This window comes from Gorilla gorilla, chromosome 16, assembly GCF_029281585.2.
Source record: "Gorilla gorilla gorilla isolate KB3781 chromosome 16, NHGRI_mGorGor1-v2.1_pri, whole genome shotgun sequence".
NCBI lineage: Eukaryota > Metazoa > Chordata > Mammalia > Primates > Hominidae > Gorilla > Gorilla gorilla.
Window position 1 is genome coordinate 57,195,708 of NC_073240.2, and position 26,799 is coordinate 57,222,506.

The following is a 26,799-nucleotide window of genomic DNA, read 5'->3' on the forward strand; positions in this document are numbered from 1 at the left end:
AGCATTTAAACACTGTAAATGTTTCTCTATGAATTTCCTTAGCTACTTCCCACCAATTTTGATTTTTTGTATTTTCATTTTTATTCTATTCAGAATACTTTCTAATTTTCTTTTTTATTTCCTCTGAGCCATGACAAACTTTACAAGTTTGTCATTTCATTTTTCAAATACTTAGGGATTTTCCCCAGATACCATTCTTACTGATTTTTAATTCCATTGTGGACAGAGAATGCATTTGGTTTTATTTGAATCATTCTAAATTTATGGATACTTTTTTTTTGGCCCAGAGTATGGTTTAAATTGGGAAATATTTCATGTGCCCTTGATAGGAATGTGCATTCTGTATTTGTTAGGTGGAGTATTCTATAAATGTCAGTTATGTCAAATTGCTTGATAGTGTTGTTCAATACTTCTGTGTCTTATGTATTTTCTGTGTCCCTGTTCTATCAGTGATCAAGAGAGGGGTACTAAACTCTGAATAGAACTGTGAGTTTGTCTATTTTCCCTTTCAGTCTTAACAATTTTTGCATCATGTATTTTGAGACTTGGTTATTAGGTATATTAATACCCAGTATCTAAGAAGATTGTTAAATCCTCTTGAATAAATTGACCTCTTATTATTTATTTATATTTATTTTTGTTCCTGCATTCTGATACAGGTTGAGTATCCCTTATCAGAAATGCTTGGGACCAGAAGTGTTTTAGAAATGCTACAGTGGACATTTCATCTTTGAGCATCATGTCAGTACTCAAAAAGTTTTAGATTTTAGAGCCTTTTGGATTTCAGACTTTTGGATTAGGGATACTCAACCTGTATTACCTTTGTTTGACATTCATGCAACTCAAGTTTTATTTTAGTTCGTGTTAGCATTGTCTTCTCTTTTTCCATTCTTTTATTTGTAACTCCTTTGTGTCTTCTCATTAGCAGCATCTAGTTGACTTTGCTTTTTAAAAAAATCCAATCTATCTCCAGAGTGTGATGTTCCCCTTCCTGTGTCCATGTGTTCTCATTATTCAATTCCCACCTATGAGTGAGAATATGCGGTGTTTGGTTTTTTGTTCTTGCGATAGTTTACTGAGAATGATGATTTCCAATTTCATCCATGTCCCTACAAAGGACATGAACTCATCTTTTTTTATGGCTGCATAGTATTCCATGGTGTATATGTGCCACATTTTCTTAATCCAGTCTATCATTGTTGGACATTTGGGTTGGTTCCAAGTCTTTGCTATTGTGAGTAGAGCCGCAATAAATATACGTGTGCATATGTCTTTATAGCAGCATGATTTATAGTCCTTTGGGTATATACCCAGTAATGGGATGGCTGGGTCAAATGGTATTTCTAGTTCTAGATCCCTGAGGAATCGCCACACTGACTTCCAAAATGGTTGGACTAGTTTACAGTCCCACCAACAGTGTAAAAGTGTTGTGGGGAGGGGGGAGGGATAGCATTAGGTATCAATGCTTGCTTCATATATTTAGGCACTTTAATGTTTGGTACATATGTAATTGTATCTATCTTCTTGCTGAACTGGCCCTTTTGTTTGGCCCATATGTTCTTATATAATGTCCTTCTTGGTATGTTTTAACAGTTTTGACTTAAAGTCTATTTTGTCAGATATTACTGTAGTCACTTCTGTTTTCTTTTGGTTACAAAATTTCAGATTATCTTTTTCCATCTTTTTACCTTAAACCTATGCATATCTCTGGATCTAAAGTTAGTTGCATGTAGACAGCATATAGTTGGATTTTGGTTTTTAAAAATCCATTCTTCCATTCAATTTATTTTGGTTAGGGAGTTTTGTCCATTTACATTTAAAGTTATTGGGAGGTCTGTTGCTATTTGTTCACAGTTTTCTGTATGTCTTGAGGACTTTTAGCCTCTCATTTCCTTCCTTATTGCCTTCCTTATTGTTTAGTTGATTTTGTGTAATGATGCAACTTCAATCGTTGCAACTTCTACTCCTTTTCAGCCCCTCCCCTACCTTGTGTTATTGTTGTCACAAATTACATCTTTAGGTTATGTACCCATTAACAAAGATTTATAGTATTTTTTATGCTTTTGTCTTTTAAATTCAAAAAGAATGAAAAGTGAAAGAATGAAAAGTGAAAGAATGAAAAGCGAGTTGTCAACCAAAATTAAAATAATACAGGCCTTTATATTTGTCCAAATATTTACATTTACTGGGGAATTTCATATTTGCATATAGCTTTGAATTATTGTCTAGTATCCTTTTGTTTCAACTTGAAGGATTTTCTTTAGGATTTTGTAGGGAAAATACAGTGGTAATGAATTTCCTCAGCTCTTCTCTAGGAATGTCTTAATTTCTTTTTCATTTTTGAAGGACACTTTGCTGGATGTAGTATTCTTCTAGGTTTTTTTCTTTCAGCCCTTTAAATATATCATCCTACTGACTTCTGGCCTGTAAAGTTTCTGCTGAAAAATCTGCTGATAATCTTACAGATGCTCACTTGCACGTGATGAGCCATTTTGTCTTGTTGCTGTCAAGATTTTCTCTTTGTCTGACACTCGACTGATTAAAATGTGTCTTGCTGTGGGTCTCTTTGGGTTTATCCTTCTTGGAGTTCATGGAGCTTTTTGTATTTGTGTATCCATTTCTTTCCTTAAACTTGGCAATTTTTCAGCTATTACTTCTTCAAATAAGTTACTTGTCTCCTTTTCTATCTAAGATTACACTAATATACATATTGGCCCACTTGATGGTCTCCCTTAGCTGCTGTTCACTTTTCTTCATTCTTTTACTTTTGGCTCCTCTGACCTGCTCATTTCAAATGACCTGTCTGAAAGCTCGCTCATTCTTTCTTATACCTGTACAGCTCTGCTGTTGAACCCTTCAAGTGAATTTTTCCATTCAGTTACTGTATTTTTCAGCTTTAGAATTTGTTTGGTTCTTTTTTGTAATTTTTGTTGATAGTCTCATTTTACTGATATATAGGTACCCTGATTTCATTTAGTTGTCAATATTCTCCTTCAGCTCCTGGAGCATATTTATGGCAGTTATTTTAAAGTCCTTGTCAAATAAGTGAGAAGCCTTTGTTTCTTTAGGATACACTTCTGGATATTAATTTTGTTCCTTTAATATGGTCCATGTTTCCCTGTTTCTTTGAATGTCTTGTGATCTTACATTGAAAAACGGGTGTTTGAAAAAATAGCCACTTCTCCCAGTCTTGTAGACTGGCTGCATGCAAGCAAAGACCTTCACTAATCAGCATGGTGTAAAGTCTTGAGGTCCTCTCAAACCTTTCCGGGGATGTGTCTTTCCTGGGCCTGTGTGTTTTAATTCCAGTTTTCCATACACACGGCTTCTTTTAAATGTCCTAATTACCTAAAATCTCACTACTTCTTCTCACAGATTTAGATGCTGTATTGTATTCCTCTGCCCATAATTTTTTGCCACCAGGTTCCTGCAGTTCTGTGGACTCACTGCACCTCTCACATTCAGTGGTACCAACCACTTGTTTCCGCAGCTTCCAACCTGATATCCAAATGATGCAGCTGTTCTCATCAGTACTGAGTCAGGCAAGACAGATACCAGTCCCTCAGGCAGGCCCCAGAAAAGCGAGAATGTTGCAAGCAAGTCTACTCTTTTCCTTCCATTCCAAGGGAAGAACTGGGAATTGGGTGGCTTCTTCCTGACTGTGCTGTGCCAGGGAGGATGTGGGTAAAGGTGAGCAAAACACCATGACATTTATTTCCTACTGCTTTGAGTATGGCCTTTTCTTAGTTAGGCAGTCTCTTGGATGCTGCTGCTGACTGATTGGTTTCTAGAGCTCTCCCAAAGCTACTTTGGTCTGTGTATCATATAGTCAGCCTTTTAATGGGGGAAGCAAAGGCCTGGAGCTTCCTAATCCACCATTTTGCTGACAATACTCTCTTTTAAAGAGGTGTTTTTTTTTTTTTTTTTTTTTTTTTGGAAAGAGAAGGTATATATATATATATATATATATAATATAATATATATATATATATACACACACACGCACACACATATCTATACATAAGATTACACATTACTATTTCTGTTTTTTTTCTCCATCTTTTTTATGTGTGTGTACAGAGATTCACATTTCCTTCTGGTATCATTTTCCTTTTGTATGAATGACTTCCTTTAACATTTCAAGTATAGATCTTCCTATACGTAATGATTTCTACTGACCCTTTTTCTGCTTTGCCCAAATTGCTAAAGAGCTTATCCAGTCCATTTTTACCAAGATTACAAACTTGGTCTCCCGCTTGTCATGGGAAGTGGGTAAATTCTCTGCTTAGCTAAAGGCCGCAGCCATTTCCTTTCACAGGTACCTAGGAGTCTCACCCTCTAAATGGTATTTAGATGTCTGCCAAGCATTTGAGGGAAATACGTATGCATGTTTTGAGGGCTCTCTTTTTCTAGAATTTTTTACCACCTTGGCAGCCCTGCTCTCTGACTCCTCAGTCCAATAAGACTACTACTTTTTGCTTGAGTTTTATCTCTGTGAACCCACAAACTGGAAAGTGCTTTTAGAAGAAGCTAGTTGAATGTGGATAGAAGCAGCTAGTTGAATGTGGGTCTCAACCAGTATTTCTGCTCTTTCAAGGATCATATCGCTTCCAGTTTCTACTAATTATTGATTACTCATCTACGCCTTCAAATATATTTTTTAAATGTTTTTAAAATATGTTTTCAAATATATTTTTGAAAATTCATAAATCCAGAGTTTATGTTGGTTCAATACAAGCTACTTTGCCATTACTGGAATTAGAACTGAGTGAGTTATTTTAAAAACATTTTTTAAAAATGGGAAATACCTGAGCATGACTAAAAGCTATCAAATTCCAGTAATTAAGTAATGGAAAGCAATTTTTATCTACAAAAATTTTATATTTCAGTTTAAAAAAGTAAAGTACTTTTTATTACCGTTGTGATGATAGTCTATAATTCTTTCCATTGAGAGGCTGTATATTAAAAATATATGGCACTTTTTTTTCCTTTTGTAGGACATAGCAAATGAAGAAAACAAAAAAATTGAAGTGTTAAAATCAGAAAACAAGAAGCTAGAAAAACAAAAAGGAGAATTAATGATAGGGTTCAAGAAACAGTTAAAATTAATTGATGTTTTAAAAAGGCAAAAGGTGAGTCTATCATTAAAGTTAAATCATATTATTTATAACTTTCTTACTAAAAAATTTAGCATTTTTCACTTTAGGTATGTTTTTGACATCTTTACGCACTGAACTTCATATAAAATGCATCATACATATGAAATCATATGAAATCTAACATGTATAGTGAGATATATGTGTCATCTAAGCAAGTGGATATTTCCACATAAGTAAGTTAGTGTAGAAAATGGGACTGGAAAATACAGTATAGGTACTTCTCAACTACAGAAAGTACCAAATTAAAGAATGACTATTAGGAGACTGTTTGCCTCTTCAAACCTTAGAGTGAACATCACTTCCAAACCACTATTGCTGCTTTCTCTAAAAATTCATAGTTCTGACACTTTCCTTCTTTGCAAAGGTCAGGTATTTACAATATTATAGAATTATTATCTTAAAAGTAAGTTGGTTCAATACTACTGTTGGACAATACCATTTCAAATATCATGCTTATTGGAATTAAGAGTATACATTCCTACAACAGAACTTATATTCTGACAATATATTATCCACACATTTTTACAAACTTCCTGTTGTTTGGTGGCCTACTATTAATACTAAATCAGACAATATTGATTTTTTTTTAACAGATGCATATTGAAGCTGCCAAGATGCTATCTTTCACTGAGGAGGAATTTATGAAAGCACTTGAATGGGGAAATTCATAAGTGATCTACTTCAATTCGTCTCTATGACAGTATGTGATGGATACCCATTTTACTTATTGTAGTGGTTTGAATTATTTTTATTCTTCATAAGTAATACATTTGATTATGAAATCAAAATAATTTCAAAGAATTCCCCTTTTAGATTTAGGAGATTAGCTATTAGCTCTTTTTGAGTTGTTTTTTAAGTTCTTACTTAGCGTGACAATTAAGCACATCAGATAATAAAATTCTTGACTCTTTTCATTTATAATTCTCCTCCCTTACAGTAGACCAAAAAAGATGCTTTAAAAGAAAATTCCAAATATTTATTTCCCTGGCTAAATCAAGTAAGTAAAGTTCCTAAAGACAGACAGAAGGCAGTTCACTTTGGGGTAGAGTTCTGTATTAGTCAAGGTAAATATACTGTCTTGAGGATGGGATGCAAACAGTGCTCTGTAGTGTTGTAGAAATCGGATTTTGAAATTGTCAGTACAAAAATGACAGTTTGATTAAAATTAATTTTTATCTGATAATTGTTTACAAGTTATGAAATTCAGTGACGATTTACAAAATCCAAATAGATACAAAATCCAAATAGACAATGGATACCTAATGCCACTGAACTGTAAAACAAAAGTTATGCTGACATCTAGTGGTAACATACAAAAAATCTATGCTTTACCTAATTTTGATGATATCATTTCTCTTCACAAATTTCACTCCTTTGCTGATATACTTTCCTGAACTCTTCACCAAGCAGATCAATATCATCCTCCTTTTTAAATACTCCCTACAAGAAAAATATTTTGTGGGTTACTTTTGAAATACTCCCTACAAGAAAAATATTTTGTGGGTTACTTTTGAATACCAGAATATTTCACTAAATGCTTTTAAGACTGACAAAGACACAAGATTAGTAAAGTTATCTCCAAGGTAATGAAATCTATTCAACGGATTAATGAAACTTTAAAAAAATAAATACTTTTCAAAAAATAAGACTTTACATATATATTGAATATTCCTAGACTGACCCAATTTTCTGATTTATCAGCTCTAGTGTAGGAGCTTTTCATAGGAATCTGAGCTCTTCTACAAGTTCTACTGCTTGGATCTACTGCTTGGATTACCTAGATAGGAAGGCACTTCATCTATACTGTACCCTACCCTTTTCTTTAAATACCTCTATAATATGATATAATGGTGAGCTTCAGTAGGTTCATGCATGGGATTAGTTCTTCATGCCTCAGTTCTATGGCTAATCAGCAAACAGTCAATCTTGCAGAAAAGAATCAGAAAAGAATCCAGGTTTGGAGTTAAGCCATTTAAGCAAACCCTTTGGAATTCTTCACTGTTCTATTTTTCTTTTCCCCTACAGTATACTGCAAAAGGCTCTTTAAAACAAAATTAAATATTTACTTAAATTGCAATCTAAAGAATTTTAGGGATAACTGAAGTCATTGGGTGCCATTAGGACCTAAAGGATAAAGGTCATTTTTGGATATCAAGTTTATTAATCCCTCCTGCTGCCTCCAGGATAAAGGTCATTTTTGGATATCAAGTTTATTAATCCCTCCTGCTGCCTCCACAATTATTTCCTCTACAAAAATATCAAATCCCAAAGACATTCCTACAATTTATAATTTATTTTATGAAATGTATTAATTACATATGGATTTTATCATTAATACATCATTTTGTATTCCTTAATCCTTTCTAACCAATTAGACTATCAAGTCCTGTGGCCAGGCAATAATAAATTACCTATATATCTTTTTCCTTCCTTAGCACCAGAGTGAATATAATAAAATAAATATGCACTTGATTCTACTGAATAAAATATGAAATGGCATTTCTATAGCTGAAAGATGGTGATCTTATTTATATGAGTCTAGATGTTTATGTGGCCTATGAAACTGTTATTACTTTTTTAAGACAAGACAGGGTCTCACTCTGTTGCCCAGGCTGGAGTGCAGTGGCAAGATCATGGGTCACTGCAGCTTCAACTTTCCAGGCTCAAGCAATCTTCCAACCTCAGCCTCCAGAGTATCTGGGACTACAGGCGTGCATCACCACATCCAGTTAACTTTTTATTTTTTTTAGCAATGGGATCTTCCCATGTTTCCCAGGCTGGTCTTGAACTCCTGGGCTCAGGTGATACTCCTGCCTCAGCCTCCCAAAGTGCTGGGATTATAGGCATGAGTCGCCATGCCCAGCCAGTTACTATTTTATTTGAAGTCACAGTGTGTCTCAGGTATACATTAAAATTCACTATCTTCTGGAATTTTAAAAATCAAGTTTAACTAGTTATAACTTCCTACTGTAGAGCAGATCTGTCTCAAGCTCAGTTCAACCATGTGCCTATTACTGGTGTTACCAGTGACAATGTTTTCATACACATTCTCATCTTTGGCATGTAAGTACTACAGTTGTTCTAGGGTAGCTTTAGATTTCCTACACTAAAAGGGGAGAAAAGAAACTCTAAAATACAAACTCAGGCCAGGTGTGGTGGCCCACCCAGCACTTTGGGAGGCTGAGGCAGATGGATCACCTGAGGCCAAGAGTTCAAGACCAGCCTGGCCAACATAGCAAAACCCTGTCCTTACCAAAAATACAAAAATTAGCTGGCTGTGGTGGCAAATGCCTGTAATCCCAGCTACTCAGGAGGCTGAAGCAGGAGAATCACCAGGAGGCAGAGGTTGCAGTAAGCTAACATCTTGCCACTGCACTCCAGCCTGGGCGATAAATAAGGTAGAAATTCAGTAAATCAAGCTCATACATCTAATAATGTGCTAAGACCAATCATTTTAGATATACTGAAATGGGCCCAGAGAGGTTCAGTGCCTGGACAGGAGGATCCCATTGCTGGTTCATAACTGAGCAAGAAGTGAGCAAAACCTAGGCACTCTAAAATCCAAATACCATGTTTTTTTCACTATTACAGGTCATGAAGATTACAACTTGAGATAAATCTCACTTACTTTAGGGAGATAGCCTAGTAAGTTTGTAGCATGCTCTTTGAGAAGTTTTAGCCTTTCTTCTTCAATAATTGCATTAATAAATCCTTGCCGCCTTTGCTGCAACTGCCACTCTTCTAGTTCACGTTGCTGGAAATGCAGATCAAATTTTGTTATCACAAAGTACATTAATCTTATACGAAGTTTTCAAATAAAACTACTCATGCAATGAATTAGATAAAATTGATGAACTATTTATGACACTAAGTTCAAAAGATTCTAGATAATATATATTTTTAAAATATGTATTTTATGTCTGTACACATATCTATGTATTTTTTACTGTCATTATTCCTTTAAAATTACAAGGAGGCAAACAAATATTTTCAGGAAAGTGTCTTCATTACCAAGGGAAAAAATATTCAAAGGAGTGACTGCCTAATACAGTAAATATTTACTGAATGCTTACCATATGCCAGATGCTGAAGAGTTTACAGTGTAAAACAAAAAACAGTGAATAAAGAAGATCAGAAATATCTAAAGGATATTTTCATATATATATATATAAAGATGATATGAAGCATGAGAATTCCACTAGTATTTCTTAGGAAAGAGCTCACTCTTAAATAATCACATCAAAATTCTGGGCCATATAGAAAAGATGACTTGAACTACGTGAAAGAACAGTAATCTACTAAGCCACTGTTAATTTGAGACTGTACTTGCATTCAAACCTAATTCTATCTTAATTCATCCATTCCTTATAAAGAGAAGATACAGGAAAGTTCTGTAATGTTACAGGGGAAAGCAAACTTGATACATTTTTGTCCAATGGTAGAGTCTACTTTGGGCTAATGCAGATTTTCCTAAGAAGGATCTGGTAGGCCACATTCAATGTTTATCCTAAAAAGAAAAATTTATAGTAAATAAAATTGTTTAGGCAGTTATGAAATCAACTTATCCATTTAGGACAAATTCTGAATAGCTTTGGTGTAGGAAACTACCTCCTGGGAAGTTTCAGATTTTGTCTGACCATATGATTTTCGTAGAGGTAGACAGAATTACAGATACCTATTTAGGAATATCTCTGAAATCCAGAAAACATGGTTAGACCTTATAGGATTGTATAATGAGTTTCATCACGAAGATCTGTCCTTGCCTTGGGGCCAGAACAAAAATGTTGCCCAATCAAACGGACAAAACTAAGCCGACAGTTTCATATTGGGAACATTTATAAGTCTTTAAAAATTAAGACAAAAATTATTTGTATAAGTATCTGTGCATCAGGTGGCTTTATCTGATTTCCATTTAGTTTTTAGTCTGATTTCTAGTTAGTTGTCTTGCTAACTTTTCCAGGAGCTTTCTCCTATCCAAGTACTAACCAGGCCTGATCCTGCTTAGCTTCTGAAAACAGATGAGCTCCAATCTGAAATATAACAGCACTTGTATTCCCATGAGTTTCTCATATTTGAAACATCTGCATTATTTTGACTCCTACTTTGTATAGTTTTAAAAGAAGTCACGTAAGTCTCACTTAGTCTTCCTTTAAATTCTTCTCTTCCTACCGATTTTCAAAACACCTACGTATTATCCATTTGGTTCTTAAACCACAAAATCTAGTGAGACAATATAAGTATTTAGTTTTACGGATGAGACATAAATAAATCAATGTATCCAAAGCCAAAAACTTGATTCCCTCTCCAACACTTAAATCTACATTTCCAACTAGTAATCTTCCCCTGGACCACCAAATCATTTTGGGTGGACAAAATAGAATTATTTGCCCCGTCAAAATCTATTTCTTTTCCTCTATACTCTTTCCTTAGGATGTCACCCAGTCACCCATTAAAGATGGAAGTGATACACGGACACAGGGAGAGGAACATCACACACCAGGGCCTGTCGGGGGGACAAGGGGAAGGGAGAGCATTAGGACAAATACCTAATGCATGCAGGGCTTAAAACCTAGATGATGGGTTGATAGGTGCAGCAAACCACCATGGCACATGTATACCTGTGTAACAAACCTGCATGTTCTGCACATGCATCCTGGAACTTACTTAAAATAAAAATATTAAAAAAAAATTAAAAAGATGGAATGACAGTATTATTTATTAGTAGTAGCCTTAAGTCTTCTCTCACCCTAGATCTCACTGGTCACCAAGCCCCATCAATTCCGTATCCTTAACATCTCTTGGGTGGATCCCTTATCCATTTGCATGGGTTTCACCACTTGTCACTGGGATTATTATAATAACTTACTTACTGATCTCCCTATCTCCGAGCTTACTCATCTCTTATCTACCTTCAATGCTCTCACTTGAATCGTCTTTCAAAGTGCAGATCTTAATATACAGCTTTTCCATCTTCAGTGGCTTCCCTTAGAAAAGCCCACCTTCTTAAAATAGCATGCAGGGTGCTCATGATCTGTTTCTCTCTCTGCCATACCAAAACATCCATAGCTCTATAACCTATTATCACATGTACATGACATATTTATAATTACTTTTTATATATTTTTCTTAACCAAGACCATAAATTCATAAGTGACATGGACTTAGTTTTATTTACCTTTTATGTTCTCAATACCAACCAGTGTTTAGCACATAGAAAGCATCAATAAATATTTTCTAGAAGCAAAAATGGTCAGAAAATTTATATATATATTAGTAAACATACTAACATTGTCTGGCATATAAAGCTTCTCAGTAAATGGTTAGTGGATTATAGATGAGCTATTGCTGTTTAATGATAATGACCAAAAAAACCCCACAACTTTTTCTTACTTTGTCTGCAAGGAATTGTTGGCGACGCTCTTCAATAAGTTTTTCCACAGCCCTCCTGTGTTCCAGCTGCTTCATTCTTTGTTTCTGAGCATTCATTAATTCTATTCGATCATCCTCAGCAAATTTAGCTAGCATAGTTTTTCTAAAGTTCTCCTCTTCCTCTTTTGCAGCCTGTAGCACTAATTCCTTCAAGGCCATTTGTTCTTCAAAATCTTGCTTCATCTCTTTTTGCTTTCTCAATTTCTTTTCTGCTTCTTCCTAAACAATACAGCTGAAAGTTAATTTAGTAACTATTTCTTTACACCAGATTTATAAGGAAAGAGTGATAGAGTTTGGTTAAATTTAGTATTACAATATGAAATCATACAAACTGAAAAAGTAAGGCTTTTCATAACTTTGTCCATCCCTTTAAAACTAGCTGGATAAAGAATATGTTTACATTTGGATTGTTTTCTGTTACTCATGAACAAATTTTAATTTATACTTACCATCTTGTTTCTCTACTCAGAATTAACACGTAACTGCTTTGAAAAGAGCTGTTACAAAAGCCTTTTTTGCACACCTGAGTTTATTCATCTAAAGTCTATGGTAACTATGAATCATTCTAGAATCTTGCTTACAAAAGCTGTCCAAACCACCCATAAGTATTTTTCAGTTTCCAACTTCCTCCTCAAAATCAAAGCTGCACTTACCCATCTCTAGTCTTCTAATATTCCCTTCATTCTCCAAAATTCTCTAAAATTTAAAAACAATTATCTAGCAATGACAATCAGTACTTCTTTAGGGAAATTCACATATAGTTGGAACAGTTAAGTCCTTTCCTATAAGCTTTTATTTTCTGAACATTTTATTATGAAAAGTTTCATACATACTAAAAAATATAATTTTACAATGGTCACTCACTTCTAAATAATTCATGGGCCAAAGAGGGAATGCCAAGGAAAATAAATACATTGTAGTTAATAAAAGTGAGACAGCAAAATTTGTGAGATGCTGCTAAAGCAGTTCTGAGAGACATTTATAGCACTAAATGGATACATTTAGGAAAATGTATATATAGCACTAAATGCATGTATGTAGGAAAAGTCTCAAATCGATAATCTAAGCCCCCACTTCAAGAACCTATAAAAAGAACTGTAAAGTAAACCCAAAATATGCAGAAGGAAAAACATAATAAAACTGTAGAAATCAATGGAATTAAAAATAGAAAATAGACAATTATTGGTGAAACAAAAGGCTGGTTCTTAAAAATTATCAGTGAAATGGACAGACCTTTAACAAGGCTGACCAAGAAAAAAAAATGAATGAATAAACAAATAACCAATATCAGGAATAAAACATAGGATATCACCAGAGACCCTACAGACATCAAAAGGTTAATACAGGAATACTACAAATTATTATACACACATAAATTTGGCAACTTAGATGAAATGGATCACTTCCTTGAGAAACACAAGCTACCAAAACTCACCAAATATGAAATAAGGTAATCTGAATAGTCCTATCACTATTAAGGAGATTGAATTAATAACTTAAAATTCCTCCAAAATAAAACCCCAAGTCAGGATGGTTTCACTAGGAAATTCTATCAAATACTTAAAAAATTAACACGAATTCTACACAATCTCTTCCAGAAAACAGAAGAGGAGGAAACATATCCCCATTCATTTTATGAAGATAGTATTACCCCACTACCAATATAAAAAATTACAGACCAATATTCCTCGTGAATATGGATGCACAAATCCTTAACCCAATATTAGAAAAATAGATCATACATTAAAAGAATTATTCACCATGACCAAGTAGTGTTTATTACAGGGATGCAAGACTGGTTCAATACTCAAAAATCAATGTAATATACTTGGTTAAAGAAGAAAAAGTCATAATCATATTAGTAGAAAAAAGTGTTTAACCAAGAATATCCAGGAATTGAACTCAGCTCTGCACCAAGCAGACCTAATAGACATCTACAGAACTCTCCAGCCCAAATCAACAGAATATACATTCTTCTCAGCACCACACCGCACTTATTCCAAAGTTGACCACATAGTTGGAAGTAAAGCACTCCTCAGCAAATGTAAAAGAACAGAAATTATAACAAACTGTCTCTCAGACCACAGTGCAATCAAACTAGAACTCAGGATTAAGAAACTCACTCAAAACCGCTCAGCTACATGGAAACTGAACAACCTGCTCCTGAATGACTACTGGGTACATAACGAAATGAAGGTAGAAATAAACATGTTCTTTGAAACCAAGGAGAACAAAGACACAACATACCAGAATCTCTGGGACACATTTAAAGCAGTGTGTAGAGGGAAATTTATAGCACTAAATGCCCACAAGAGAAAGCAGGAAAGATCTAAAATTGACACCCTAACATCACAATTAAAAGAACTAGAGAACCAAGAGCAAACACATTCAAAAGCTAGCAGAAGGCAAGAAATAACTAAGATCAGAGCAGAACTGAAGGAGATAGAGAGACACAAAAAACCCTTCAAAAAATCAGTGAATCCAGGAGCTGGTTTTTTGAGAAGATCAACAAAATTGATAGACTGCTAGCAAGACTCATAAAGAAGAAAAGAGAGAAGAATCAAATAGACGCAATAAAAAATGATAAAGGGGATATCACCACGGATCCAACAGAAATACTACCATCAGAGAATACTATAAACACCTCTATGCAAATAAACTAGAAAATCTAGAAGAAATGGATAAATTCCTGGACACATACACCCTCCCAAGACTAAGCTGGGAAGAAGTTGAATCCCTGAATAGACCAATAACAGGCTCTGAAATTGAGGCAATAATTAATAGCCTACCAACCAAAAAAAGTCCAGGACCAGACGGATTCACAGCCGAATTCTACCATAGGTACAAGGAGGAGCTGGTACCATTCCTTCTGAAACTATTCCAATCAATAGAAAAAGAGGGAATCCTCCCTAACTCATTTTATGAGGCCAGCAGCATCCTGATACTTTGGTCGTCTGTCATCCTGACAGAGACACAACAAAAAAAAAGATAATTTAAGACCAATATCCCTGATGAACACTGATGCAAAACTCCGCAATAAAATACTGGCAAACCAAATCCAGCAGCACATCAAAAAGCTTATCCACCATGATCAAGTGGGCTTCATCCCTGGAAGGCAAGGCTATTTCAACATACACAAATCAATAAACGTAATCCAGCATATAAACAGAACCAATGACAAAAAACACATGATTATATCAATAGATGCAGAAAAGGCCCTTGACAAAATTCAACAGCCCTTCATGCTAAAAACTCTCAATAAATTAGGTGTTGATGGCATATCTCAAAATAATAAGAGCTATTTATGACAAACCCACAGCCAGTATCATACTGAATGGGCAAAAACTGGAAGCATTCCCTTTGAAAACTGGCACAAGACAGGGATGTCCTCTCTCACCACTCCTATTCAACATCGTGTTGGAAGTTCTGGCCAGGGCAATCAGGCAGGAGAAAGAAATAAAGGGTATTCAATTAGGAAAAGAGGAAGTCAAATTGTCCTTGTTTGCAGATGACATGATTGTACATTTAGAAAACCCCATTGTCTCAGAACCAAATCTCCTTAAGCTGATAAGCAACTTCAAAGTCTCAGGATACAAAATCAATGTACAAAAATCACAAGCATTCTTAAATGCTTAAATTCTTAAATGTTAAATTCTTAAATGTTAAATGTTAAATTCTTAAATGTTAAATGTTAAATTCTTAAATGTTAAAAAACAATAACAGACAGAGAGACAAATCATGAGTGAAGTCGATTCACAATTGCTTCAAAGAGAATAAAATACCTAGGAATCCAACTTACAAGGGATGTGAAGGACCTCTTCAAGGAGAACTGCAAACCACTGCTCAACGAAATAAAAGAGGACACAAACAAATGGAAGAACATTCCATGCTCATGGATAGGAAGAATCAATATCGTGAAAATGGCCATACTGCCCAAGGTAATTTATAGATTCAATGCCATCCCCATCAAGCTACCAATGACTTTCTTCACAGAAATGGAACAAACTACTTTAAAATTCATATGGAACCAAAAAAGGGGCCACATTGCCAAGACAATCCTAAGCCAAAAGAACAAAGCTGGAGGCATCAACGCTACCTGAATTCAAACTATACTACAAGGCTACAGTAACCAAAACAGCATGATACTGCTACCAAAACAGAGATATAGACCAATGGAACAGAACAGAGCCCTCAGAAATAATACCACACATCTACAACCATCTGCTCTTTGACAAACCTGACAAAAACAAGCAATAGGGAAAGGAGTCCCTGTTTAATAAATGGTGCTGGGAAAACTGGCTAGCCATAGGTAGAAAGCTGAAACTGGATCCCTTCCTTACACCTTATACAAAAATTAATTCAGGATGGATTAAAGAGTTACATGTTAGACCTAAAACCATAAAAACCCTAGAAGAAAACCTAGGCAATACCATTCAGGACATAGGCATGGGCAAGGACTTCATGTCTAAAACACCAAAAGCAATGGCAACAAAAGCCGAAATTGACAAATGGGATCTAATTAAACTAAAGAGCTTCTACACAGCAAAAGAAACTACCATCAGAGTGAATAGCCAACCTACAGAATGGGAGAAAATTTTTGCAATCTACCCATCTGACAAAGGGCTAATATCCAGAATCTACAAAGAACTCAAATTTACAAGAAAAAATCAAACAACCCCATCAAAAATTGGGCGAAGGATATGAATAGACACTTCTCAAAAGAAGACATTTATGCAGCCAACAGACAAGAACAGGAAAGGTGATGTCTACTCTCATCACTCTTCTTCAACATAGCACTAGCCAGTGGTGCTGGAAATTTTAGCCAGCATGTAAGGCAAGGAAAGGAAGTAAAAAGTATATAGATCAGAAAGGAAGAAACAGCCTGTAGCTCTGGGCAGAAGACATGCCTGACTATGTAGGGAAAAAAAATCCAACAGCTAACAAGTGAATTCAGCAAGGTTGTGAGATACAAGATAAACACAAAAATATCAATTCACTAGCAACGAGTACATGGACACCAAAATAAAAGCTAACATTCCATTTACGATTGCTCAAAAAATGAAACACTTAGATGTAACAAAACACATACAGGATTTGTATGCTGAAACTGGAGAATCCTGATGAAAAAATTCAAAGATCTAAATAAAGGGAGAGCCAAATTGTGTTCATGAACTTAATATAGTGAATTTATCAATTCTCCCCAAACTGATATTCAAATTTAATTCAATACCTATCAAAATCCCAGCAAAAAATATTTATAGAGACAAGATTCTTCAAAAATTCATATGGAAAGGCAAAGGAACTAGAATAGCTAAAAAAAAATTTTAAGACTTGCCATATAGCTGCAGTATTCAAAACTGTGTAGTATTGGTGGAGGGATGGATACATAGACCAACAGAACAAAATAGAGACCACAGGAATAGACCCATACAAACATGCCAACTGTGTTTTAAGAAAGGTGCAAAAGCAATTCAATGTTGGAGAAACAGCCATTTCAACAAATGGTGTGGAACAACTGAACTAAATCCAATGGCAAAAACTGTATTTAAGTCTCATCATTTGTACCAAAAATTAACTCAAAACAGATCACAGACTGAAATGTAAAATGGAAAAGCAAAAAAAAAAAGAAAAACCCAAAAAAACAAAACACACACACACACACACACACACACACAACTTTTAGGAAAAAAAAAAGGAGAAATTCTTCAATAACTAGGCGAAGAGTTTCTAGAGTTGACACCGAAAGCATGATCCATAAAAAGAAAAACTGATAAACTGAACTTCATAGAAATGGAGAACATTTGCTCTAAGAAAAATCGTGCTCTAAGATCATGTTAAAAGGATGAGAAGATAAAGCTACAGACTAGAAGAAAATATTTGCAAACCACCCACCTGACAAAGGACTAGTATCTAGAATATATGAAGAACTCTCAAAACCCAACAATAAATGAACAAACAACCCAATTAGAGAATCAGCAAAAGATACAAAGAACTATTTCATCAAAGAGGATCTTACACCAAAGAGGACAGCAAATAAGCACATGAAAAGATGTTCAGCATCATTAGCCATCAGGAAAATGCAAAATAAAACTACAAGGTATCACTACATGGATATTTAAAAGTGGCTAAAATAAAAAATTGTTGAAATTCTGAGGACAGAGGAGAAAAAAATTAAAAAATAAACTGTGGCAACACTAAATGCTGGTGAGAATGCAGACAGACTGCGTAACTCATATATTTCTGATGGGAATGTTAAATGCTACAGCTGTTCTGGAAATCACTTTGGCAGTCTGTTACACAGCTAACATGCAATTACCACAAAACCCAGCTAATACAATCTTGAGCATTTATTGCAGAGAAATGAAAATTGATGTTTATACAAAAACCTTTACCTGAATGTTTACAGCAGATTTACTCATCAGAGCTAAATATTGGAAGCATTTCAAATGCCCTTTAATGGGCAAATGGTCAAATAAAATGGTATATACATGCCAATGGAATGTTACTCAGCAAAAAAAGGGAACAAATGATCAATACAAGCAACTTGGATGAATTTCCAGGAAATTATGCTGAATAAAAAAAGCCAACTCGAAAAAGTTACATATTGTTTGATATCATTTATATAACATTCCTGAGGCACATACTTCATAATTAAAGGTTTATCCATGTTTTAGCATGATCAGTCTGTCATTCTTTTAATAGCTGAATAACATTTTATTACATGGATATACTATATTTTGTTTATCCATCAGACATTTGGGTTATTTCTACTTTTGGGTTATCTACTTTTAGACTATTGTGAATAATGCTGCATAAACATTTGTGTATGTGTTTGGGTAGACACAGGCTCATTAATTTTTAACCATTCTAATATATGCATTTAAAGATATAAACTTTCCTCTAAGCGCTGCATTAACTGCACATCACATATTTTGGAATGCTGTTTTTTGAATCATTTAGTTTGAAATATTTTTCTAATTTCCAATATTATTTATTCCTCTTTTCTCATTGCTTATTTAGAAATATATTGTTTAATTATAATATATTTAAGGAGTCTGCAGGTATATTTTCATTACTGATTTTTAATTTAATTCCACTGTAGTCAGAAAACATATCTGGTATTATTTAAAACCTTGAAAATTTACTGAGACCTCCTTTATGTCCTAGAATATGATCTATGTCGGTGAAGGTTCCATGTTTGAATGGAATTTGTGTTCTGCTGTTGTTGGGTGGAGTATTCTCTAAATGTCAGGTGAAGTTTATTGATATTGCTTTCAACACGATATCCTGCGGTTCTGACTACTTAGTCTATAGATTAATGAGAACTGTGCATTGAAATACCATTCTGGACATAGGACCTGGCAAAGATTTCATGATGAAGACTCAAAAAGCAATTGTAACAAAAACAAAAATTCACAAGTGGGACCTAGTTAAACTAAAGAGTTTCTTCACAGGAAATGAAGTTATCAACAGACTAAACAGACAGCCTACAGAATGGGAGAAAATATTTGCAAACTATGCATCTGACAAAGGTCTAATATCCATAATCTCTAAGGAACGTAAACAAATTAACCCTATTTAAAAAATAGGCTGGCCAGGCACGGTGGCTCACACCTCTAATCCCAGCACTTTGGGAGGCCAAGGCAGGTGGATCATGAGGTCAGGAGATCGAGACCATCCTGGCTAACACGGTGAAACCCCATCTCTACTAAAAATACAAAAGAAAAAAATTAGCAGGGCATGGTGGTGGGTGCCTGTAGTCCCAGCTACTTGGGAGGCTGAGGCAGGAGAATGGCGTGAACCCGGGAGGCAGAGCTTGCAGTGAGCCGAGATCACGCCACTGCACTCCAACCTGGGCGAAAGAGCGAGACTCCATCTCAAAAAATAATAATAAAATAAAATAAATAAGTAAAAATAAAAAATAGGCTAAGTACATGAACAGACACCTCTCAAAAGATGATATATATGTAGCCAACAAGCATATGAAAAAGTGCTCAATATCACTAATCATTAGAGAAATGCAAAGCAAAACCACAATGAGATACTATCTCACATCAGTCAGAATGGCTATTAAAAAGTCACAAAAGAACAGATGCTGACAAGGTTGTGGAGAAAAAGGAATGCTTATACACTGCTGGTGGGAATGTAAACTAGTTCAACCACTGTGAAAAGCAGTGTGGCGAATCCCCAAAAAATGAAAACAGAATTACCATTTGATTGCTGGGTTTATACCCAAAGGGATTGCTGGGTTTATACCCAATGGGATTGCTGGGTATATACCCAAAGGAATATAAATCATTTTACCACAGTGACACATGCATGTGTGTATTTATAGCAGCACTATTCACAATGGCAAAGATATGGAATCCACCTAGATATCCATCAATGGTGGACTGGATAAATAAAATGTGGTACATCTACACCACGGAATACTACACAGCCATAAAAAAGAACAAAACCATATCCTTTGCATCAACATGGATGGAGCTGGAGGCCATTAGCCTATGCTAATTAATGCAGGGATAGAAAACCAAATACTACATGTCTTCACATACAAGTAAGAGCTAAATATTGAGTACACGTGGACACAAAGAAGGAAAACAGACACTGGGGCCTACTTGAGGGTAGAGATAGGAGGAGGGTGAGGATCAATAAACTACCTATCGAGTACTATGCTCATTACTTGGGTGACTAAATAATGTTACACCAAATCCCCATGACCCACAAATTTACCCCTATAACAAACCAGCACATGTACCTCCTGAACCTAAAGTAAAAGTTGGAAAGAGAAAAAGAAAAAAAAAAAAATCTTGAACTCTGATTGTGGATTTGCCTATTTCTCCTTTCAGTTTTTGTCAGTTTTGCTTCATGTATTGTGAAGCTTTATTATTTAGGTTCACACGCCTTTAGGACTATTACATCTTCTAGATGAATTTACTGTATTATCATGAATTGCTTGTCCTGAAGTTGACTTTGTCTCATATTAACGTAGCAACTCCAACCTACTTTTGACTAGTGTCTGTATGTTACATATCTTTCACCATCCTTTTGCTTTTAAAGTATGTATCTTCATTTTTAAATTGTGATTACAGACAACATAGTTGCATCATGCTTTTTATGGTAAGTTTATAAATTGATGCCTGAGTCTATCTTTTTAGCCAGCTTGAAAATTTCTGTCTTTTAACTGTAGTATACCATTTACATATAATGTAATTACCAGTATGGTTGGATTTAAATGTACTATCTCTCTTCTGCTTCATCTCAAAATTATATTCTTCTCTATGTTAATCATTCTTTCCATTTCTGAAACTTACTTTTAGCTTGCTCTTATATATTTCAGCTTGTTCTTCCTGGTATAATTCTTGTCGCACTTGTTCCAAATCTTCACGTTGCCGCAGCATTTCTTCTAATTTCTGTGTCAACTATTAAATTTTTAAAAAAACATAAATATTTATAGGATCCAAATTCTGTAACTAATATTTCAGAATTTTACTAGTGTTAAAGAAGTGGTTATTTTAATACCGCATTCTGAAGCTGTAGCCTTTTCTCCTCATTTTCTTGAACTTTTGCCATCCGATCTTCTTCTCTTTGCTGCTGCATGTTAGCAAACTCTATGATTTTTCTGTTTTCTTCTTCCATCTCCTCACGTTTCTTTTTTCTCCAGAGAGCCTGCTCTTTCTGAAACTCTTCTATATACCTTCGCATTGCATTCATTTTTTCTAACTTTTGTTGTTTTTCCCTGAAAAGCAATAACAAGTACAGATTTATAGTAAACAATAAAATATAAAAAAGTAATTTCATTTTGTTCATAACAATGTTCAGAAAAACACTATAGTTTTTTTCTTTCATGCATGCAACAAACATTTTGAATGCTTACTGTGTGCTAAATATAATGCCAGGTATGAATTTTTCTTTTGGTAGAATACTGTGATAGTCTCCTCTAACCTATTAATGAAGTTTTATGCATCTTATTTCGTAAAGGCTACAATCTGTTAACATTAGCTTTGCAGCACTCTATACTTAAGCTGTCTACCAAAAAAATTTATCAGAATACATGTCTTCTGACATATGATATGGGCATATATAAGAAAAACAAAGGTTTAGGTCATTCAATCACTTCAGCATTTATCAATCATCAGATAAATCATTTATTAATTATGCTAACGGAGATGAGAAGGAGTTGGTCCCAATTTATGTTTTCATAGCTAGTATTTATTGAGCACTTACTATGTATTAGGCACTGTTCTAGGTGCTTCAGTTCCTCACAACAAACCTATGATAAATCTAAAGTAAACATTTAGACATGTAAGAAAGTTAGGATAAACTTACAACTGATCTTCTTCATAGATCTTCCTAACAATTTCATCAATCATGAGTTTCTCTTTTAGCAGCTGCTCATAAGCTTCCTGCTTTTTTTTTTCTTGTTCTTCAAGTTGTTTCTCTAAGTCAAGATAGTATTGTGCTTTTGCTTTGTTTCGTTTGTCTTCTGCAGCATTCTCTTCCTTTATTATTCTCTTGTGTTCTTCCATCATGGTTTTGGCTATTTCAGCATCACGTTTCTGTTATTAAAACAAAATTGATCTTTCCGTTTTCAAATTTGAACATAGTACGATAGTATATTTTACACCAATGTTATTGAATATTATAAAGTCTTTTACATAAAATAAATTTTTTCTTCTGTCTAGGTTAAAAAGCAAAAGTAAGTTATTATTACCTGAAGGGTGTGAATAATAAGTCAGACCCTAAAGAAGCTTTCCTATCCCTTCAAGTAGCTCTCTCAGGACAGTACCTGATAAGGATTATTAATAACTCCACATTCAAAAAACAATGAATAAAATTGTAAGTAGTTTCTTAATAACTAGCTGCTAAAGCAGTCATTATCTTATTATTCTATTTATAAACTGAGCTAGGCAATTTTCATTGTTTTTAGCTTCATTGTTTATCAGCTGCTATTTAAAGATGGTACTGCCTCTTTCTTACAGGTCTGCTATTAAATGGCTTTGAGCAGCTCTTAAGTTTCTCCTAGCCTAAACTTTCTTTCCTGCCATTGGCCCTTGACGTTTCCCCTTTCTGATTTATTAAAGGCCCTTTATCTGAAAAGAATCACAGATGCTACTGTGCCTATTTTCTACAGCTTTTAATTCACTCAAGACCATTCCCATTGTCAAGAGACAATCTTTCTTCTTGGATGGGTTAAACCCCTTATTTCTTTTGAGCATTTTTCAAATCATTTAATAAAATAAGTTTTAAATGAAATATACTGAGGCAATTTTTTAAACTACCCTTTACTTTTATGATCACATCCCGAATGATGGAATGGTCAGCAGCATCAAACATAAAGAGTAAACAGATTAAAATATGAATACTGAATGTCATTCCTGACGTCACTGAAGCCTTTAACATATACTCTGATAATATGACTTGACCAAAAATGTTTCTGATTATCTTCTTTGTACATGCTATACTAAATTCTTTATTAAAAAATGAGATGACAATAACATTTATGTGTAGATTACCACACACTTACCGAAAACAATGTTCTCATTTTACAGATAAGAAAACTAAGGCTCAGAGAAAAAGCCAAAACTAGTACTTACATGACAACTAGTCAAGTCCTAGCAGTATTCGACTTTCATTTTGTGGATCAATTTTTATTTGGAAAATAGCAGCAATTCTCGTAGGAGTCAGATTAAAACGTCTACAACTACCTTGAATAACTTCAACTATCAGGATAATTAAAACTGCAAACCACTGGACAAATAGGACATTGTTTGTGCTACTTTCTTTTTCAAAGGACAGCGCTATATGGCTTAGCAAATGAAGTCTCTCCACCTTTTCTTATCACCGGCCACACCTAAAGGTATTCCTGTTAACAGCATGCTGTGTACCCGCTAGACATTTTCTATACTAACACAATTGTGCACACACAACACACACACATATGTGTCATTTATGGCATCTATTCTTAATTGATACCCATATTGCACTGCACTGGTTAAGTATTTTGATATCACCCCGTAAGAGTGTGTGTGTGTGTACATATGTTTATGTGGACATACACAATAGATACGTATGTGTATATATACATTCATTTATAATTGGCCCTTCTGTTTGATAATGAGAGCTCAAGGGATGATGTGCACCCTTTTAACTGTTAATTCAGTAAACCCTATTTTATATTCATACAGCAAAGCACTCCTAGTGAGTATGCCTGAGATTCCTTTGCCCAAGAGTAACTCTTATCTTCAACTTGGTACCATATCAGGAGTTAGAAAAGGGGATAAGAGCAGAGAGAAACATGAGAAAAAGAGATGGCTTTTATAAAACTGGAAAGTTTCCTACATAAAATTATCAAGTAGTTTACTCTTAAAAACATTTAAAAAATTAAAAATTTCATAACATTCTAAAATACACTTATCATGGTAACAATTTGTACTGTACTACTTTGTCAGTGAATAATCAGTTAGAGACTATAAAGAATGCTGGGAGTTACTGAATATAGCTGGTCATTCTAAGCAGCAACGTGTTTCTGAAAGGCTCTAATATTAAAAATGAAATCATGCAGGATTTTCTACATCTTAAGGATCTGAAAATTTACAAATATTTAAGAAATCTAGCAGTGTAAATTCTTTATACAATATGACAATTTTTTAAGAAACAAGTCTAATTTTTATTTTCTAAATGAAGCTAAAAACATAATGACCAGAAACATGATTACCATTTGTTCATATTTAATGGCATCCTTTTCAGCAATCTGAGCTGCCCTTTCTTTATTCATGTAAGCTGCTTTTAATTTCTTCTCCAATTCTCTAAGCTCAATGCTGTTTAAAAAAACAAAAACAAATTTAAATGTTAGGACCATAAGAGAATGAAAACCTCACAGAAAACTGAGTAACTGTATTTTTAATTTACTCAAAGAGGGAATACAGCGGGTATTATTTTAGATCCATAGGAGAAATAATTCATTATATTTAATGGATGCCTTTAGGGCATTAGGGCTTACATTTTCTGGTTGAAAAGGACTGCTCTGTTCTATTACATTCATCTGTTTGCTTATCCTGTGTCAATACCACACTATCTCAACTGCTGTAAATTATAATACGTCTTCATATCATGGATAAGTCTCCAATTTTGGTCATCTTCTTAGAGACTGTCTTAGCCATTCTTGATACTTTCATTTCCATATACATTTTAGAATCAGCTTGTCAGACTTCACAATAAACAAAACTGGCTGTGATTGTACTGAATTCATAAATCAATTTGGAAAGTACTAATATCTTTACATTACTGAGTCTTCAATAAACATAGTATATCCTTCTAATTATTTGGTTTTTTAAAAGTCTATCGATGTTTATATCTGTGTTTTATTTTGGTAGTTTTATACTTTTCATTAGGTTTTTTCATATCCTTCTGTAGATTATTTTTCAATCTCACTTTCTAATTGTTGATAATTTACAGAAATAGAATTAATGTTTATATACTAAATTTATACCCAACAATATCACTGAATATATTTTTTAGTTTTCAGTTTTACTGATCTACAATATTCAATAAACTGAACATGTTTAAAGGATACCATTTGATAAGTTTTGACATATGTATGTACCTGTGAAACCATCACCACAATCAAGATCATGAAGACGTCCCAATCACTTCCTTATAAACCTGTGGTACCTCTCTTCTACCCCTTTATGTTCGCACTTATCCTGAGGCAAGCTAATTTGCTGTCACCTTAGGCAGTATAAATTTTCTAGAATTCATATAAATGGAATCATAGTGCAGGTACCATTTTTCTCTGGCTTCTTTCACTCAATATTTTCAAATACATCCATTTATTGCATATAGTAATTGCTTACTCCTTTTTATTGCAGGATATTATTTTAAGATTATAGATATCCACTCGCATTGCTTATCTATTCACATGCTGTTAGACGTTTGAGTTGTTTCAGGTATGTGGATATTGCAAATAAAGCTGCTATGGAAATTTGAGTACCAGTTATTTGTGGTCACAGGCTTTCATTTCTCTTGGATAAATACCTAAGGTGGAATGATCAGGTCATATAGTAGATGCACATTCAGCTTTTTAAGAAGCTGCCAAACTGTCTACTAAAGTGGTTTTAAGTTTTTATTTCAACTTTTAGATACTGGGGGTACATGTGCAGATTTGTTACATGGGAATATTGTGTGATACTGAGGTTTGGAGTACAGCTCCTGTCACCCAGGGAGTGAGCACAGAATCAAATGGGTTGTTTTTTAACCCACTCCGCCTCCACCCTCTCATAGTCCACAGTGTCTATTGTTCCCATATATGTCTATGTGTATTCAGTGTTTAGCTCCCACCTATAAGTGAGAATATGCAGTATTTGGTTTTCTGTTACTGCGTTAATTTGCTTAGGATAACGGCCTCCAGCTCCATCCATGTTTCTGCAAAGGACATAATTTCATTGTTTTTATGTCTGTAGAGTATTCCATGGTATATATGTACCACATTTTCTTTACCCAATTTCCCACTGGTGGGCACCTGGATTAATTCCATGTCTTTGCTATTATGAATAGCACAGCAATAAACATATAAATGCATATGCTTTTTTGGTAGAATGATTTACTAATTCTTATTTTTAGATTCTTTTTTTTTTTTTTTTGGAGACGGAGTCTCGCTCTGTCACTCAGGCTGGAGTGCAGTGGTGTGTTCTCAGCTCACTGCAAGCTCCGCCACCCAGGTTCACGTGATTCTCCTGTCTCAGCCTCCCAGGTAGCTGGGACTACAGGTGTGTGCCACCATGCCCAGTTAATTTTTTGTATTTTGAGTACAGATGGAGTTACACCATGTTGGCTAGGCTGGTTTCAAACTCCTGACCTCAGGTGATCCACCTGCCTTGGCCTTGCAAAGTGCTGGGATTAGAGGCATGAGCCACCGCACTCGGCTATTTGTAGATGCTTTTGGATATTCTACACATACAATCATATCATCTGTGAATAATTAAAGTTTTATTCCTTTAATGCCAATCCTAGCAGCTGTCTTTGCTTTTTCTTGCCCTATTGCACTGATTAGTATGTATAATACAAAGATGACTAAAAGCTGTCAGAGCAGGCATCCCTGTCTTCTTCTCAGTGTCAGAGGGAAAGTGTTTAACATTTTGCTATTAAGGATAATGTTGCTGTAAATTCCCTTTTATCCCTAGCTTGCTACACTCTTTTTATTAAATCATAG

At 34.6% G+C, this 26,799-nt stretch overlaps 2 protein-coding genes across 23 annotated transcripts in view; one reads left to right on the forward strand and one right to left on the reverse strand.

Annotated features, from left to right (window-relative positions):
* The window catches only part of TEX9 (testis expressed 9), a 220,971-nt gene that overhangs the window by 168,416 nt on the left and 25,756 nt on the right, over nucleotides 1–26,799 (forward strand). For 6 of the 22 annotated variants that reach the window (XM_063699010.1, XM_019011327.3, XM_063699011.1 and 3 more), the window contains 2 exons: nucleotides 4,998–5,132; nucleotides 5,753–7,673. In XM_063699010.1, coding sequence (XP_063555080.1) covers nucleotides 4,998–5,132; nucleotides 5,753–5,830 — 213 coding nt within the window. In that variant the 3' untranslated portion in view covers nucleotides 5,831–7,673. Of the gene's footprint in view, nucleotides 1–3,465; nucleotides 3,691–4,997; nucleotides 5,133–5,752; nucleotides 7,674–10,589; nucleotides 11,150–22,273; nucleotides 22,428–23,140; nucleotides 25,586–26,799 lie in introns of those variants that run through there. The other 16 variants (XM_055364002.2, XM_055364000.2, XM_063699009.1 and 13 more) reach the window with 10 other exon arrangements.
* Nucleotides 6,114–26,799, reverse strand: part of MNS1 (meiosis specific nuclear structural 1) — a 36,847-nt gene continuing 16,161 nt past the window's right edge. The window contains exons 4-10 of the mRNA XM_004056238.5: nucleotides 24,307–24,409; nucleotides 21,918–22,147; nucleotides 21,111–21,327; nucleotides 20,903–21,010; nucleotides 11,550–11,807; nucleotides 8,788–8,913; nucleotides 6,114–6,599 (exon numbers count right to left, since the gene is read on the reverse strand). Coding sequence (XP_004056286.3) covers nucleotides 6,507–6,599; nucleotides 8,788–8,913; nucleotides 11,550–11,807; nucleotides 20,903–21,010; nucleotides 21,111–21,327; nucleotides 21,918–22,147; nucleotides 24,307–24,409 — 1,135 coding nt within the window. The 3' untranslated portion in view covers nucleotides 6,114–6,506. The remainder of the gene's footprint in view (nucleotides 6,600–8,787; nucleotides 8,914–11,549; nucleotides 11,808–20,902; nucleotides 21,011–21,110; nucleotides 21,328–21,917; nucleotides 22,148–24,306; nucleotides 24,410–26,799) is intronic.